Source organism: Grampus griseus (genome assembly GCF_964374135.1).
Source record: "Grampus griseus genome assembly, chromosome: 14".
Taxonomy (NCBI): Eukaryota; Metazoa; Chordata; class Mammalia; order Artiodactyla; family Delphinidae; genus Grampus; species Grampus griseus.
In genome coordinates, this window is record NC_139008.1 from 56,408,898 (window position 1) to 56,427,344 (window position 18,447).

Below are 18,447 nucleotides of genomic sequence, written 5' to 3' on the forward strand. Positions count from 1 at the left end.
TTTCTACTACATGGACCCTATTTCCTCTGTTTATTTGGCTCTTAGTTTTGGAGGAATGTGAGGCAATAAAAAATATGACTGTAGGGTCATTGTGTGTGGATGAAGTTTGTCTACTGATGGGCCTTTCCACTGAGTAGGGAAAGCTGTCTTACCACTGTAGGGTCTAGAGATGGCAGTGTCTTGTCTCTGAGGCTGATCAATTCCTCTAGAAATAAATCCTCTAGTCTCCTCCTGTGGGTATATAACCTGGCTTCCGGCATTTGGAAGCAGATGAGGATCCCGCTGTTCACGCTTGCATTTAACCCCACATAGCATTCTTCAGTCTGAGGTGTTTCTGATTTGTATTCTTCAAACAATACATTTTTGTGTCTTGTAGGATGAAGACAGCAGTAGGCAACAGGGTGTCTGATTGGTTCGCAGAGTTAAATCCCATCTTCTTTCCATCCCTACTCTGTCTTGTGCCTCCAAGCATAGAACCTTTCTGGACTTCTGTTGGTCAACCAACTTGCTTCTTTATACCTTCCCTCTCCAGGCACCTATGTTTTAGGTTCCTTCCCTCTCCTAAATGGGTCACAGCGCATACAAATGCTTTGCATATTCCAAAATATGTTATTCTCATTTCTCTTTCTACTGTTTTCTTTGTCCTTGTAGATTTGTGTCATATTTATTCTTAGTGTTTTTAGGAGTTAGAGGAAATGACAGATGTGGTCAATCAACCATGTTTTACTAGAACTCAAAAACTGGTTATTGAAAAGACCAGTGACATTGATCTTTGGTGGACCTGATTAAGGTGAAAGATGAGAAAGCACTAATGCATATTAGCAATGTGAAAGGAAATATAAGAAACATGTATAAGAGAATATTAACTACAACTTTATGATAATCAATTTGAAACCCTATAGCAGGGTTAGCAAGCTGCATCCTGCAAACTAAATCTGGCCCAACACTTGTTTCTGTAAATAAAGTTTTATTGGAACACAGCTATAACTCATTTGTTTACATATTGTCTAATGTTCTTTTGCACTATAATAGCAGAGTTGAGTATTTGTGACAGAACCATATGGCTCACAAGGCCTAAAATATTTACTGCATAACCCTTTATAGAAAGAGTTTGCTGACTCCTGCTGTAGAGGAAATTATTTCCTAGAGAAAAAGACTACAAGTGACTTAAAAGTGCTGTACTAGATAAATAACCATAGGAGAGATTGGAAAGGTTATTAACGATCTTTTAAGAAGTCTCCAACAAGAGAACTGAATTCTGAGTTCACTAATCTTTGAAGAACAGGTAATTTCCTTTTCCTTTAGATTATCTTAGACCATAGAATAATATGGAAAAGCCTGTTCAAGATGATATCATCAAATTATTAATGTAGTCATCTTTTAAAGAAACCTCGCTGTTGGAGCTTTTTGTTTTGCAGTTTTAAGAGAGTTCATATTGTTCATGCAGTGGTAACAGAATGTGGTACCAGGGTCCACAGTGACCAAACACACTCCTTCTGTCTCTGGGAAGGGTGGTGCAGCATTTTTCTGACAGAGTTCACTGATCCCCTTGACCACACAATTCCCTACTTTTTCTTAATACCATTTGTGGACTTTTTACATTAGTTCCATTTCTGAGTTGTAGAACCACCCTCATTACTAAGAAAAATTGTGTGTGTACAGTATATGTATATGTTTGTGTACACATCTTAATCTTAGCCTTCCAGGCCTGAAAGAGGACAGATGCAGTCTTTTCATTTCTGTTCATCTGTTTTATAGTTAAAACTAGTCATTTTGGAATCATTAGAATAATAATGCGTATAATATTATTGTAACAGATTGTACTAATGTAGTAATTGTAGTGTTACTATACTCTGTTTTCAGATATTTCTTTTTGTTACTTTGTGAGCAGTAACATTCCCCATCTGTAGGTCATATGATAGTGTTGAATTGTCCTTTTTATAGTGAGTCCAGTATCCATAGTTGCATCATGTCAGCAAATGGTCAACTTAGTTCAGGGATTTCCAAGACTGATTTGGGAGTCCCAAATCAGGTTCAGTGGTTTGCTAGGAGGACTCAGAATTCAGAAGAGCTATTACACTCCTGGTTACAGCCTATTTGAGAGAAAGGGTCAGATTAAGATCAATGGAAAAAAACATGTAGGGCAAGGTCTAGGAGATACAGAACAAGCTTTCGGTTGTCCTCTTCCTAGTGGAATCATGTGAGCAGTGCTTAATTTCCCCCGAAACAAAGTGTGACAACACTGAAGGAGTGTTGCCAGACCCTCTGGAGTCAAACTGATACCATGTGGCCCAAGGCCCCATCATCAGTTGCATTGTTAGCATAATCTATGAAGGGCAGCTCAAGGCTTCATTCAGGTAAACAGATACACTCTTAAGAGGCAGGATATTCCAAGAGCACAGAGGTTATCTTCCAGGTGGCAGGCAAGGGCCAAACTTCTCTTTGAAATGTGCAGGGTTTGGACAGCCCAGACCTGCTGAGTTAATCCTTTACTGTACATCACCACATATCAAGTTCCTCATCATATGTACTTTCTCTACCACCACTACAAACAAATTTTAAATGACACTTATAATAGGTTTAAACCCATTTAATAATGCAGATCTGCCAGCATCCATTTTTGAATGGAAGAAAAAAGTTCTTTCTGAAAGGTCATATTCAATTCACATTTGGATTAGATAAAATGTCAATTTACATCAGATATTTACCTTTAGGCTTTAGAAGGTAAGGCTGAATTGTGTCACTTCTTTCGTTCAAGAGTATTTGACCCCCAAATCCCTGTGCATGAAAAATGGAGTGATAAACATAAGGAGTCAGCATCTTTCAAATGTGGATCAAATCCATTGGAAAGGGGGTACAAATTGGGCTAGGTGTGGCCAAGGATCAGAATGTTATCATCTTTATCTTTTTTGTGGCACATCTTTTAATTTTATTTCCTCTTAGGCACTTTATGTTATTAAAAAACTAAAAAAAAAAAAAAATGCACATCTTGGATTCCAAGAAATTGTTTGTAGGGTTTTAGAAACTACAGCAGTATTGAGGGTATATGGGGGAACCCCCGAGTTTTCAGTTTGGCTCAGATACTGGATGAGTTCAAAACTGATGCTGAAGCTGAAGCTGACTGGAAATGTCTAGACTATAACCTAAAGTGTCTGGTCTTTGTAAAGATTCTGGCTTATAAAGGATGCAAGGCTTAACATTTAAAAAAATCTTTAGTAATGGTGAGAGGAAAAGAAAAAAAAAAGTTCCCTGAAGTATAAATACATTTTTAGTCTGTTTTTTAAAACAAAATTTGAATCATCATATCTGTATACCTTTGCTCTCTTCACTCACCATTATGTCTGAGCAGCAGTGTTTTAAAAGAAGGGTGTTTAGGTACAGAAGTCTTTTTCCTTGCAGGGATGGAATGGGATAGGAGGGACAGATTAGTGCTCTCTGTTGGAAAGTGGTTAGCATTTTGTAACATTGCTTCATTAGGGTTACTACCCAAGGGCAGCTCATGCCAAGGTATTACTTTGTGGTCTCAACCTTGGGAGCATCCCTCTCCATGCAGTGGGTGCCCAGTCTTGGGGAGAAGCTCTGAGCAAGTTGGGTGCTCTTGGGTGTGAGTTGATGGAAGGAATGCTGAAGCCCCAAATCCTGAGAGCAGACTGTCCCACCAAGTGAGTGCGCTTGACACTGTGTCAGAGGTGACCAAGGCTTAATTTTACAGGAGAGCAACAGACACTTTATAAAGTTGTTTTTCAGTAACAGTAGCCTGTGCTGAGTTAACTTTAGTCCTTGCTTCCATTAAACAACTTGTTTTCTCCCTCTCGATCACAGAGCTCTCTTGCTGAGACCTTGGATAGCACGGGCAGTCTTGACCCCCAGAGATCGGACATGATTTACACCATAGAAGATGTTCCTCCCTGGTACCTGTGCATATTTCTGGGGTTGCAGGTAAGATGATTCCTTTGGAATATAACCACCAGCAGATGCTTGAATTGTCTGTCTGGATTATTTAAAATTCAATTTTTATTTTTTATTTATTGACAACTTTAATATAAATTACTCTTTTAAGAATGTTGAATGGGAATTGTTAACATGAACTTCATAACAGTGAAAGGAGGAAAACAGGAGGAGTAGGTTAATCATGGAATGAAAGAAGGAAAATGTTCAGGGAATAAGCAAGAGAAATGACATGGAAGTAAGGGAAAAAGATCATAGATGTGTGGAAAGGGGAGAATAGAGGGAAGATAAAGGTAGAAGAATCGAGAAAAAAAGGGTTAATGTTCATCTCTCATGCCTAGTTAATCAACCACAGTCACCGTCAGTTCTGCCATGAAATATGGGTGACACTGAGAAGTGCTGTGTTGGCCAGGGCATAAATGTGGAGGCTTCAATCTTATTTTTAAAGGAAGGCAAACTTCGCCTCGGTGGTGTCTGCTTTGTCTGCTGCAATTTCCAGTGGGAGCAGAGCAGGGAAGCTGCCAGGGGAGGGGTGGGAGGATGGGGCGAGAGGTGACCCAAGCTAATGCAGGACTCCTGAATCTTTGGTACCCACTCCCCCCACCACCACCACCACTCCCTTTTCCCACTTACGATTGAAGTGGGGCTTTAGGAGAAAGGGGATAGCATGGAAGCCTCTTTGTCCAGACACATACCCCTGGCCTGTGTTTGCCTTGGTTTTGAGGTTTCACTTTCCATTCTTTACGTTTGAATGATCAGTTCATGCTGAGAAAATCAGTCCCGTTATCCAGAGAGGTTTATTCACTTGGAGGTGAACTGTACCTGATGAGAGCTGATGCTTTGGTCCCGTTTCCAGGCCCCTCCCCTTAGGTATCAAAGCACTTGGTAACCTGGACAGAAAGGCATCTAATAAAGAAGACATAACCAAAGGAGCTGACTGGTCTTGGCAAATAATTTCCCTAGGGCTGAGTATCTGGAATCAGATTCAAGAAACTCTTTTTTTGAAATGTTTATATTATAGATGTTTCTAGAAGTAGTCTTCCCTGTTCAGATAGGATTGGGAAACCCTGTGTGCATCATGCCCTTCTTGACAGTGCACAGCACTCTTAAACTTGTGAGCAGCTCTGGGAAGTCCTGGATGAGAATGTTCTCTTCCCCTCACCAAACACCTATTAGTGTTACACAGTTAGGCTTTATGGACTGCAAGCAGCACATTTTGGCAAACATGACCAGAGATGGGGAACTATTAGGAAGAAACGTAGGAAGTTTGCAGAACAGAAGTAGGAACTGAACAGGTAGGCCTCTGGGAGGAAGGGAAGTGAGCAGTGAGGGCTGGAATGTCCTGCCAGGGCCACAAGGAATGGGGGAGGGGCCCTAAAGGAAGAGTGAGATGGGCTCTTTCTGGAGGATTCCCACAGCTACTGTGTGACCCTAGCCCTTCCCTGATTGCTGTTAAACAATGCCAGACCATAGAAAAAGATGGAAAACGCCTTGTGCAATAAAGCTTGTAACTTTAATCCCCAGACCTAAAAGAATTAAAAAAAAAAAAAAGGACGAATTTATCTCAAGAACATAGATGTAAAATTCTACATAAAATATTGGCATATCAAATCCCAGAAGAAAAATCTAGCATGACTAACTAGAATGGTTCAGTGCCACACGGTTCATGTTAACAGATTAGAGGAGAAAGACCTATGGTTTTAGCAATTGATGCTGAAAAGCATTTTAAAAAAGCAAATATTCCCAGTAAGAATTATATAAATAAAACACTACCAGTGTTTGTGTTGAGTACTTCCTTTGTGCTGGTCTGGATTCATGCAAGTAATAATTAATAATACAAGTTAGTGATAAGACAAGAAAATGTAATGGAAAGGAGAAATGCAAAAAACAGAGATGATTTGGCATATGATAAGAGTGTGTATCTAAAAAACCAAATTCTTCATGTGTGTAACTTTTTAAAAACAACAGGGGGGTGGGCAAAGTTAGGGTAAAATCAGAAAAAATACAAAGAAGGGTTTATTCTTTTCCCCTCTGTCTCCCTGTCACCCGTAGCATTACCTGACGTGCTTCAGCGGCACCATCGCGGTGCCCTTTCTGCTGGCCGATGCCATGTGTGTGGGATTTGACCAGTGGGCCACCAGCCAGCTCATCGGGACCATTTTCTTCTGCGTGGGAATCACAACTTTGCTGCAGACAACTTTTGGATGCAGGTGAGATTGGGGCACTAAATTGGGGATGCTGAAGCACCCATGAAGCATTAAGTACTGCCATTCACCTAGGGCTGCTTAGAGGGACTGACTGGAGTATAGGGAGGTGTGTCCTAGTGGCATTTGCCCTGCCTTCCCCCAACGCTACTGTGTTTCTTCTCTAGGTGGGTGGCACCGCTTCCCACCTAGTTGTGCAGGCTGGAAACATACTCACTCTCAGCTCCTTCCATCCCACCAGTTGGCAGGGCAAGTTTTCTCTCCAGTACCCCCTCCCTGCCCCCATTCCTGAAGTTCAGGCCTAGACTGTTCTACTAGGTTCCTAGTTGGTTTCCCTGCCTCCAGGGCTACTCTCCTCTGCCCTGCTCTGTGTGCTACTCTAGTGCTGTCTTTCAGTGTTTGCATCTTCCTGGGTGTTACCAGGCTACAGCCCTACTCCCTGTTTAAAAAAACAGATGTGCCCACCCTGTAGACTTCTCCCTTGTTTTCTGTCCCACCACCCTTCCAGCCATGTCCCTGCGCCCTGCAGTCCCCTTCCCTGCACTCACCCAGGGGTGAGTACCTCCCCGAGCCCACCCTGCTGTCTTGCCATCCTGTGCTTGTGCTTCGCTGCAGCCTTCCAGTCCTGGCTTGCCCCTCTCCTCTCTGTGAAGCATCCCTGACTTCCCAAAGCCTCCTTTCTCTCTGAATTCCCACACATGCACCTTGTGTATGTTCTTCTAATGTGGCTCTTATTCCACTTTGTCCTTTTTTGTTTGTGTCTTTTCTTGCTGATTCGTGTTTCCTTCCTTGATGCCAGAACTGCGCTTTGCATCCCCAGTCCCCAGCTTAAATGGGTATGGAGCTGGCATAGGTAGGAAAAGAACTGTCCTGTCTTACCTCCTCCTGCAGGCTTGCTTTGTCCCCTCCTGTCCCCTTCTTCCACCCTCTTGCACATGCAGCCTTTTCCTCTACCCTACGGTGCTGCTCAAGGGGTGGAGCCTGTGGGGACAGGACTGTCCTCAGGGGGAGGACAGCAGAGTAAACATGCGAGTTCTGTCTCTCACTCCATTACAGACAGTCTGCCTTCCCTGCTAGGAAAATGGGAGCAAAGGCAGAGGGAAAAGAAGGCAGCTTGGGAATCATGGAGTGTATTCCAGTGAGTCAGAATCCTCAGGGTGACCTTTACTTGAGGGGGGGCGGGGCAGGAGAATATGGGAAGAACAGTGTTAGGGCATCCTGGTTGGCGGCATAAGCAATGTCCTCAGGAGGGATACGGCAGCTCCCTAGCAGTTCTGCTGATGGAAGGAAGGCTGTGAGGGCTGGCTAGCTCTTGGGGTTCTCAAAACCCCAGCCCCTGCAGGACTGCCTGCAGCCACCATGCTGAGCAGATCCCTTACCTCAGAAGGGAGGGTCTTCTTAGGGGACCCCTGAGGGAAAGTCAGGGTGTTATTGACCTGGGGAAGGAGATGTGTTCAGGCATTCCAGAGAGGACTTGATTCATTTTCTTAGAGCCCAGGTAGTTAAATTTGGCTGGCAGCATCTTTCATTCTTTTGACACAGCATTCAAGGTTCTGTATTTCAAAGCCAGAAAGGATTAGAAAGCTTTTATTGACCGACTCAAGTGTACACAGGACACTGGTTCTCTGGGGAAATATTCTTTTTCTAAACAGCTAGCTCATCAGGGAACTTGTAGCACAAACCATCTGTAAATTTGGGCAGTGCCTCTAGTTGAGAATTGTTGGTTGACTTGAAGAGGGAATGAAAGATGTGTTTACTGAGGTACAGGAGGTATCAGGTGCAGCTCTGCCTTGGTCTCATATCAGGGAGGCTAACCCTGACTGACAGTTGAGCCTGGCTGTGCTGGGCACAGTTGCCTAATGGTGACATAGTAGGGAGAGTTTGGGGTAACTTTTGGTGTGTGCTTTCAGTTATGGGAGGGCATCCGTTCAGGACCCTCTTGCCCATCGTTGGGGCACAAGAGACCTAAACAGAGCAGCCTGGGTCAGTGCAGTTTACCCCCTCCCCTCCCCCTGAAGGAGCACAGTGGAAGGAGGGGAAGATGGGAAAAGAGGAGTCAGTTAACTTTTGCTCTACTCCCTTCTTTGTGCTACAGCACCTTTTTCTTGCTTTTCAGCTCCACAAAGCCTCAAGCTGTTGTTGATACATTCTTTTTAGTTTTATCCAGCATATATTTGAGGGCCTGCTGTGTGAAGGTGAACCCAGATGATGAGGTGGGTGAGAGGCATTTCCTTCCCTGCCTGGTTGGTCACCACCTCTGGGGTTTGTTTGCTGTATCTGTTTATTCATGTGTCCCATCTCCTCCATCCTCTGCATCTCCCTGTCCTTCACCCTTTTCTGTTAAAACTCTTAACTCCTCTTTACCCATCTTCCCTTCCTTCCATGGTGCCCAAAGAGGCAGGGCTACCCCTACTAGCTGAATCACCTCTCACACCCTTGCCCCTGGTTTTCCTGTGGGTTTCGTAAAAGAAGAGCAGAGATCTCAGGAGTGGCCAAATATCCCACTCCTCTAGTATTTCCAGCAGACCAAAATTGGCACTCAGACCTCAGTAGAGTGGGGACCCACCTCTGGCACCCAGTACTTACTCAGAACGGGGGCAGGGTTGAGCATCCCTTGGCCTATTCCAGGGGACCCACCAAAGCCAGAGCAGCAACATTGCCAGTGTTAGTTAAAATCAAGTTGTTGAATATTGTAATGATCAACTTTAATCCCATGGGCAGTCAGAATCTACAGTTTCCAGTAAAGCATTAGCTTATGCCACATGGCAAATGATGGTTTCTTCCCCATTCGCACACGGGGGAGTGAAATGAGTGAGTATGAGAAGTTAGAGGGACCTATGCAGCGTTATGACTCTGGACAGAAGACCTCTCCAGCTCCCAGTTTCCTTTTGTGAAAATGACAGGAGGCTCTTCCTAAGGTGTCCTGTGGATGACATTTGCCATCACTGTGTTTTTGTAGATTATTATAAGCTCTTCCTAAAATACATTTGGGAAGTTACAGAGTATGAATAATGTGAAAAGCCTTTTAATTCTGCTGCTTGCTAACATAGACCCTCATCGTAGACTGTGAATTATCATCTTAACAGACTTGTGCATTTACTTCCTGATCACAACAGGATCAAACAGATAAAGCAGTTGGGGCAGAGGGAATATCAAGGTGGGACAGTGGGAAAGAAAGGCTGATGTGCCAAGAGTGGGGTTTATTCCCAGTATCACAGACATAGGATTGCAGATGGCCTGTACGTGTTTGTTGGTGTTTGTTTGCAGTTCACACTCATTTCCTTAGGCAGAGAGCTGCAGAAGGAAAATCATGTTCAGCTTTCATGATTTCTGGGACAGATTTTCAGACTTTTCCAACTCTGAGTGGTTTGCCATGTGTGTCTGAGTTCTGTCCGTTTCTTCGTGTGTTTACCTGTTGAGTACCCAGTACTCCCTTGCACTGGATGTAGTGTGTACATGGGACCTAGAGACCAGCCATAGTCCATGCCTCTGAGGGGTGGGGCCTGTATTGTGAGGAAGCTAAGACCATGATCACAGGTCTAGAACCGAGGTAGGAAGTATAAGCATTCCCATCCTCTGGGCTGTGGCCAGGTCATCCCTGCTCCGTGTTTCACACGGGCACTCTGGTGAAGAGTGGCATGCTGTTCCTGGAAAGTTGTTTCATTCCATAAAAATAACCAAAATTGATATGGAAAACGTGAGGGTGAAACAGATGTGTGCCTTTGCAAACCTGAACACAAGCTCAGAATGCCGACTTTAAGATGCTGTGTTGTAAAATACTCCTTTGGGGGCATGTTTTCCATGGGCTGGGCTGGCTAAGGACACAGAAAATGTGTCTGATGCAGCGTGTGCTGCAGACCCTCCTTCCTTCACTACACATCTCCCCTGGCATGAACATGCTTTCCTTTCCTCCAGAGATCATGACTTGTTTTGAAATGGAGGTCATATGTCTCTGCCCCAGTTGTGTGACTTCTGTGGCTTTAGTGCTTCCCAGGGCTTCCACCTGTTGGAGATGGGTAGTTTCTGTGACAGCTGCTTCTTCCATCCCCCTCCTCCCATCCAGCCTTTTCCTTCTTCCTTCTTTTCTTTGACTTTTATCCCCTGCAGTTTGCTTTCAACGAGGTCTTTACTGTCGAGTGCCCTTGGGTGAGGTTTCAGATTGCTGAAATCAAACCTTATTCTGATTGATTTCAATCCAACCTACCCCTTGGGCTCTTTCCAGGAATTAGTAAAAAACCTTTAAAATCCCAAGAGCAGGGGCAGGGTTCAGAGTCCCCTAACTCAGATGTTAGCCAGCCAGCAGCAGCTATGCCTCCCTGGCTTTGGGGAGGACTCAGTTCATGCATAACCTAGGCTGCCGTTGTCTTTTCCATCAGAGACCAAGCTTTGATAGCAGCTCTGAGCTTCCCAGAGCCCTTGTCCTCGGGTGTTATGCATAGCTGGGGGTGAAGGAGGGCCCTCTGGGATGGACCCTGCCCCCTTGCACACCATGCTGACCTCCAGCTTTCCCTGAGGTGTGCAGGTGCTGTGTTTGGGGACCACATCCAGCTTTTTGTTCCAGGTGCCTCTTGGAGGCCTTTCTCTCAGCTCTCCAGCAAAAGAAAAAATTGCAGGTGGAGTGGCCCGTTTCTTGAGAGCCTCTCTTGGCCATAACAGGCCTGCTGTAGACACACAGAATATTCCTTTGCTGAGAAAAGGTAGGGTTTTGGCTGAGAGAGTCATTGTAGCTGGTGCAGCAGCCTGGTCTCTAACAGAGTTGTCTGCCTTGAGGAGAGAGCTACCCTGTCTTCCATCTCCTTTGGTTCTGGGACCTGTACGGTATAGGAGGCAGCTCCAGGATACTTTAAAGTCTCAAGTATAAGGCTTTGAACTCTTTTTTTTTAAACTGTTGATAAAATTTAGAAGAATGGAGAGATGCAGTGCTTGGATAGGGGTAGGGGAGACTGGGATTTTCCCCCACATTCTTTTCCTGTATATGTGTTTGTGTGGGGGTGTATGTGCAATTTTTTAAATTACTTGAGAATTTCAGGCAGCATGATGATGGCTCACCCCCAGATACTCTCCTAAGAATGAGGGTCACCTGTGTAACCGTTTACCACACCTGAGAAAGCTGAGTTATATCATCTAATATTCAGTCCATATTTAATTCCCCTAGTTGTCCCTAAAATATCTTTTATGGCTGTTCCCTCCACCTCTCTGAACTAGGATCCAATCAAGTTCGTGTGGTGCATTTGTTTGTTGTGTTTCTTTGGTCTAGTAATAAACAGTCCCTACATTTTTCTTCCACATCATCCTCTTCTTAAAGAGTCCAGGCCAGTTGTCTCGTTGAGCATCCCGTGGTCTGAATATGTCCGATTGTGTCCTTGTGGTGGTATTTGATTTGTTCCACAATCCCCCTATTTGTTGTAAACTGGGAGATGGGGCCAAAGGCATAGTTGATTCAGGGTGAACATTAAAATTACTGTGTAGATGATAGTGAGCCTGTGATGTTAAGCAGGCTCTTAATAGCAAGTCGTAGGTTTTTCCTGCCCCCATGTAAAAAAAAAAATTACTGTTTATTTAACTCAAAGAATTATAGGTAGTACATTAAAAACATGGGGGCCAGTGAGAACCTGGAGGTAGTGACCTTGGAGGAAGGTTTGCCCTCACCAGCTGTGTCGAGGGGCTCTGGCTTCAGAGGTGGCGTCACTCCCATTCTACTGTTTACCAGCTCTGTGGCTTTGGGCAAGTTACCTAGTCTCAAAGTCCCCTTTGCTCCTCCATAAAATGATAATAATAATAATAAAATTGTTAGTGAGCATCAAATAAGATAATGCCTGGCACTCGCCCACACTTGCCTGTTGGTGCTCATTATTTTAGTGGACCCTCTGTAAGGGTGGGTGTAGGTGAGGCAGATGGGGGTGCAGTGGGCAAGGCTGGTATGCCAAATGGAGCAGCTTGTCCTTGATGACATGGCAGGGGTTGGGTGTGCTCCTTGGCCACATGGCCACAGGTGGACTTCTTCAACTCTAGCTTTTCTGGGTGGTCTCCCCATTCAGTGAACATGCTGTTTCTCTGTTTGCTAATATTTCTGATGCTCCAGGAGACTAGGAGACTAAGTCCTCTTAGTATATGTGGGGTTAATGAATTTAGTTCCCCACAGTCTTTTTTCTTTGAACGTCACATCTCACTTGCCCCGTATGTTCCCACTTGTTCTAAAATGCTCATCTTCTTCCTCATGGCCCACTAATTCTCCCTTTTATCATTCCTTTTCAGGCAGGTGACTGCCTGGCGAAAGCTGTACAGGGATAGAGCAGCACTACACAGGAGCAGAGGATAGAGCTTCTTGTCAAATACCCAGCGGGAAACTCTTTTCTTTTTTTTTAAATTTTGTGTTTTTTGTAACTATTTGACTTCACTCTAGTATTCTAAGGACCATGATACCATCCTCCCCCATTTCTCCTCCCAGAAAGACACTTTATAGACATAATTTTTTTAAGTCATATCTATTGAGGGGTAATTGACATACAGTAAAATTTTCCCTTTTTCACTTGCATAGTTAGATGAGTTTTTACCCATGTGTACAGTCACTTAATCACCACCACAACCAGCAGATAGAGCATTGCCACACCCCAAAGAGTTCCCTTATGCTTCTCTGTGACTGGCTAGATCTTTAAGTAATAAAACAAACTTTTGACCTGAAATAGTTGATACTATCATGCTTGAAAAGGTTATCAAAATTGTACCCAGCCAACCCTCCTAAATTGCTGTGCTCTGTCTGGACGAAGCCTTCTGCTGGGAGCTGGGAGAGGAGCCAGTCGGCTGCTTCCTACTGAGGTTCCTTAGGAGTGTGTCTAATTGGAAGTGTTGACTGAGATAGTTTATATAATTTTGATATTTACATATAAGACCAGAATATCATGGACTTGAAGATAAAGGTTAGATTTGCCTTTAGTTAAAAGTTTTCTTTGAATCAACTGAAAATGGATTAGAGATCCAAATGTAAGAAACATGATACTATATAACCATTAGAATAAAACGAGGGCAAATTCCTTTATAACTAGAAGTTGGGAAAGACTTTTAAACTAGGATTCAAACTCCAGAAACAATAAAAGGATAATAAATTTGATGCCATTAAATGTTTTAAAATTTTTAAGCTTTGCATTGTAAAAATATACCATAAACAAACAAAAATGACAAACTGGAGAAAATATTCATAATATAGATAAGTTCTAATATCTCCAATATAGAAAGAACTCTGAAAAATCAAAGTTAAAAATTACCAAAAATGGTATAGAAAAAAAGGACAGAAGACATGAATAGCTACATAAAAAGCTATATAATGGCCCTTCACCATAAGAAAGGATCAAATTGACTTTATAATAAGAAATACAAACTAAAGCTACCCTGAGATACCATTTGTCTCCTTTGTCAGATTAACAAAAAATGATTTTTTTTTTTTTTTTTTTGCGGTACGTGGGCCTCTCACTGTTGTGTCCTCTCCCTTTGTGGAGCACAGGCTCCGGACGCGCAGGCCCAGCGGCCATGGCTCATCGGCCCAGCCGCTCCGCGGCATGTGGGATCTTCCCGGACCGGGGCACGAACCTGTGTCCCCTGCATCAGCAGGCAGACCCTCAACCACTGCGCCACCAGGGAAGCCCCAAAAAATGATTTTGACAAGCCACTCTGATGGCAAAGCTGTGGGAGAACAGGCATTGTTACACATTGCTGTCAGGAGTGAAAATAATTCAGTCCCTGTGAAGAGGAATGTTACAATATCTAGAGTACATATGCATTTATCATTTGATCCAGCAACCTACTTCTAGAAATTTACCCTGGAGATATACTCCCACAAATGCAAAATAAATACAAAAAGTTTTTTTTTATTGCTGTGTAATTTGTAATGGGAAAATAGTTAACACAACTTAAATGCCTATCTGTAGGAAACTACCATACATCACACAATGAATTACTGTGCAACCCTGAGAAAGAATAAGAAAGATTTCCATGAACTGGTATACAGTAAGTTCCGGAATATATTGAAAAAACAAGTTGCAAAAGAGTGTGTATATGTTTGAAGAAACAAGAATAAGTTAGAAATTAATAAAAATGGTTAATGATCAATAAGTCAGATTTGGGGGTTGGAGGGGATAGGAGTGACATTTTCCTGGTATATCTCTATATGGTTTGATTTTTTTTTAACCGTAAAATGTTCAGCATATCCAAAACATAAAATCTAAAAGGATGAAGAAACACAAACCCTAAAATTGAATACAAACAGAAACAAGTGAACCTAACTTTATGTCAAATTGCTGACCACATGGAGAAAAGAATTAATTCACAGACTTTAGAACATAGTACTTTGCACACTCTGAGTGGGATATATTCTAAGAAAAAGAAAACACAGAGAAGTCTTAAACTTAGTAGTCTTGTTAGTAGTGACGTTGGTATAATTCTGGAGCTGTGCTGCTGTGGGCAAGTTTGAGACAATTTAATTATTAAAAGGAATAGTCATGGAAGTATATTATTAAATTGAATAAAAAATGAATCCATGTGTCTATGGTGATATTCAAAAAAAAGGGGGGAGATAAAAATTGGACAAAAAGGGAGCCGAGAACAATTCCTAGAGGAAGTGGTATTTTCTCTGTGCCTTCAATGTTGAATAGAAATGGAGCATTAGCAATGAATTGATGACATAAGAGATGAGCAAAGGCTCAGAGGCAAGAAAGTAGACCGCTTGCCTGGAGTGCAGGCATGTAAAGTGGCCGGTGAGAGACTAGACTGGGGAATGGGTTCAGGTCACCTGGACACCGAGGAGGAAATGAGGCACCTCCAGCAGGGTTTTGAACACAGTAAGAACTTGTTTGGGGCTGGTTAGGTTCTTTTGCTGTCCTGGGGCTAGAGCCTGACATGGGAATGTGTCACTACAAAGGTGACTGTCTGCTCAGGGATTTTTTCTTAATGGCATCCAGCAACACTATTAACTTTAAAAACTTCCATCTGCAAAAATCCATTTTTGGGGTATCTTCACATATTTAAGATACACTTCACATATTTAAGATACACTTAAGGTCGGCAAAATTTTTTCCATAGAGTGATAAGCAGTGAATATTTTAGGCTCTGTGTTCTCTGTTTTGACTATTCAGCTCTACCATTGAAGCATAAAAGCAGGCACAGACAACTCGTGAATGAGTGAGGGTGGCTATGTCCCAGTGAAACTCTACTCAATGAAAACAGTAATTTGCCAGATTTGTTTCACTGTCCAGTTTGCTAACCTCTTATGTAAAGAAAAGCACAGTTTAATTTGTTTCCTTTCCAGTCATCAGTAGAGAATAAAATAGCAGACAGTCCTGTCTGCTTGCAGAGCCCAGGGATCTGAGGTTTAGCTGATTGTGTGAGTGAAGAGCCCCAGGAATTGACCAGCTTCATGCTGGGGAAGTGCCTGAAAAGCCACTTTATCAGCTGAGAATATCAAGTGCTTTATCATCTTCAAATCTCTTTTTTGGAAAATTGACTTTGTTGATTTTGATTTAGGGGAGCTCTTGTTTAATGAAGTAGTGTGCTCTCGCTGCAACTTTCCCTAAGAATATTTCAGTCAAGCCACTGATTTATGCTGCCAGTTATGGAGACCACACTTCACTGCTGGGATACTTACTGTAAGCCTGCTGCTTGTCTTTCAGCCAGAACTGCTTGTGGCAGGCAGTGTGCGTAGCTGCAGAGTGAACACATAAGCCGACATGTGCATCTTTTACCAGGTCATCTTGGGAGACTTTGTCTGGGGCAGCACATGTGAGAATTTTCTGTTAGCACCCACTTTCAAAGGAACCCAGGGGCCTGGTTGTGTGAAAGTGAGTGAGCTCCTTTGCAGCAGTGCTCTCAAGGCCTTTGGTCATGGTGAAAGCCATAAAATGCACTCCCTGAAAGGTGCCCAGGCAACAGGCAGGTTCAAACTGAGACTCATGTCACCGGGAGTGGAGCCCAGAGCCAGTCTTCACTTTCCCACATCCAGTGAGTCACCAATGCAGGGTTGATTGCAGTGGTCCTAAGGATGAGATTTCTAAATGCAATCCATATTAATCCATATTACATTGCTTGAAACATGAAATGATAGTAAAACAGATGCTGTTTGGACCATTTGAAGTAGCATCCATTCCTGATTAGATGCTGACCTCCCTTTACCCTTTCAGTACATTTCTGAAAAATCGTGCTTAAGGAATTTTTGTAAATCAAGCAGCGTTTTCCTTTTGCTATACATTCCCACTTCAGGGGACCTTCACTCCACTTTTGATGGTACTATGCGCCAGGCCCCTCCAACAGGTAATTTATTAATGGATGGTTGTGGAGGGCATGCCCATGGGAGTGGCCGCTAGCATTGCATCTGGTTTGTACTGTGCAGCCTGCCTCTGTGTCTTAAAGCCAGCATCTCTCAATTGATTTCATTGCAGGATTAAAATGGCCAGGAGAACAAAAGAATCTTAACCCTCATATAGCTCAGAATAGTGTGTACCAGCTCTGGACTTGTAAAGCGGCTACATGTCCTTCAGCCAGAGCCACTGTTTCTCAGTCCAGTTACCGTATCACTCAGGGCAGAATATGCTGCCAGCTCAGAGGAGAGCATGCTGGCTTCCTATCCTGCTGGCCAGGACACTGATTCAAGGCTGCTTAGGAGTATTTAAGAATGATCTGGACATCTAGGAGTTCCTAACCTTGCTAACCAAAGGCTAGTTTCATATTTTACCCGCAAAGTAATGTTAAAGATAGTGATTGAGTTCCCATGTTAGCCCATTATACATCTCTAATAATAAATGACAAAATCTTTTGAATTTGAGTAGTACCAGTGTTCATAAAGTCAATATGAAGTATCTAAAATGTGATTGAATGATGGCATCTGAGGATCTCTGCATTTAGTTTGACATTGGAGGCAGGAAATTTAACAGAGTCTGCAAGCTTTCTGGGTCCTTTGAAAATAAGAGTTCGAGCACTTTTGAGTATTTTTTATGATTAAGAAGAATATTATATCTACTGTTGATTTGTAACTTACAGTTTTCCTTTTCCTCAATAGATAGATAGCTCACGTGATTTTAATGCTTACCCTCAGTGATTTAGGGCAGTTTTTGACTTACAAAATGGAACGACAGGGGGAGATAGATTTTTTTCCATGATAACCAATAAGAATTTGAAAAGGAGGAGAAAGAAGAGGAGGAGGATGGTAAAATAGAAGATGTACACTGATGTTTATTAATAAGGAGCTCACAAGCTCAGCAGGACAGAAACATCCAAATGCCCGCATCCCCCACCCCCAAGGGGAAAGGTGGTGATGGCAGGGGCTGGTGTTGGGGTGCTGGCACTGACCACAGAGCTCCCCCAGGGCCTACGCTGGGGCTGTCTGTGGGGAGAGCAGCAGGAGGGGAGGACGGAGAAGCCAGCATCTCTGGCTGTGTGGCCGAGGACATCTTTGCAGACTGGGGCTCTTTCTTCCAGGTGTGCCTGCATTTACTCATGTGCTGTTTGTCTATGGAAAAGACTGTTAAGCTGTCAAATAGTGAACTACCTCGGTAGTTCCTGATGCCGTGATCATGGTTTTGGTCTCGTTTCTTTTAGGTTACCCCTGTTTCAGGCCAGTGCTTTTGCATTTCTGGCCCCTGCTCGAGCCATCCTGTCTTTAGATAAATGGAAATGTAACACCACAGGTAATTGCAGTTATTTCCACATATGTCATTGGGGTCCTTTAATGCAGGTGATAGAAGGGAGGCCTGGGCGTGCTGCCCCCAGCAGTGTTAAATCCTTTCTGGAATCAGGCACAGAACACACAACCAACAAACAGCTTAGAACGCTCCAATCTGTGGATCATGTTTCTGTCTCTCTCTATCCACTTGTTCATCCCTAACCCCAAAGCAAGTAAGGACCAGAAAAGGACCTCATTTCTCTGTGCTAATGAAATTGATAAATATGGGGAAAGAATAGAAAAATATTTGTGCTATTTTTCTGCCTCTTTCTTTCAGTGGATTTTTTTGAACCACCAGTTAAACAACTCTCTTTGCTGCAATAGCATCCCTTCTCTGAAACATCTCTGCTTTTTAAGGATCTGGCTGCTTTGGTTTTCTGCAAATGACTTTCATTCCCCCTCCCATTCTCCTCATAGTGATTGCAAAGATCCTTAAATAACCCAGTAAGGTCAGGAAGAGATCAGATAGGGGATTTGAGGAAATCACATAGACCTGTTGTACTCTCAAAATATTGTTAAATTTTTAGGTTATAGGAGCAAAGTTTTCTAGCCCTCATTTCCTTCCTTGCTCCTAGGAGTTGCTTTGTGACC

The 18,447-nt window shown here is 43.1% G+C and overlaps 1 protein-coding gene across 1 annotated transcript in view; it reads left to right on the top strand.

The window, feature by feature from the left end:
- The window catches only part of SLC23A2 (solute carrier family 23 member 2), a 151,014-nt gene that overhangs the window by 102,048 nt on the left and 30,519 nt on the right, over positions 1 to 18,447 (top strand). The window contains exons 4-6 of the mRNA XM_082671560.1: positions 3,823 to 3,939; positions 6,001 to 6,158; positions 17,733 to 17,821. Coding sequence (XP_082527686.1) covers positions 3,823 to 3,939; positions 6,001 to 6,158; positions 17,733 to 17,821 — 364 coding nt within the window. The remainder of the gene's footprint in view (positions 1 to 3,822; positions 3,940 to 6,000; positions 6,159 to 17,732; positions 17,822 to 18,447) is intronic.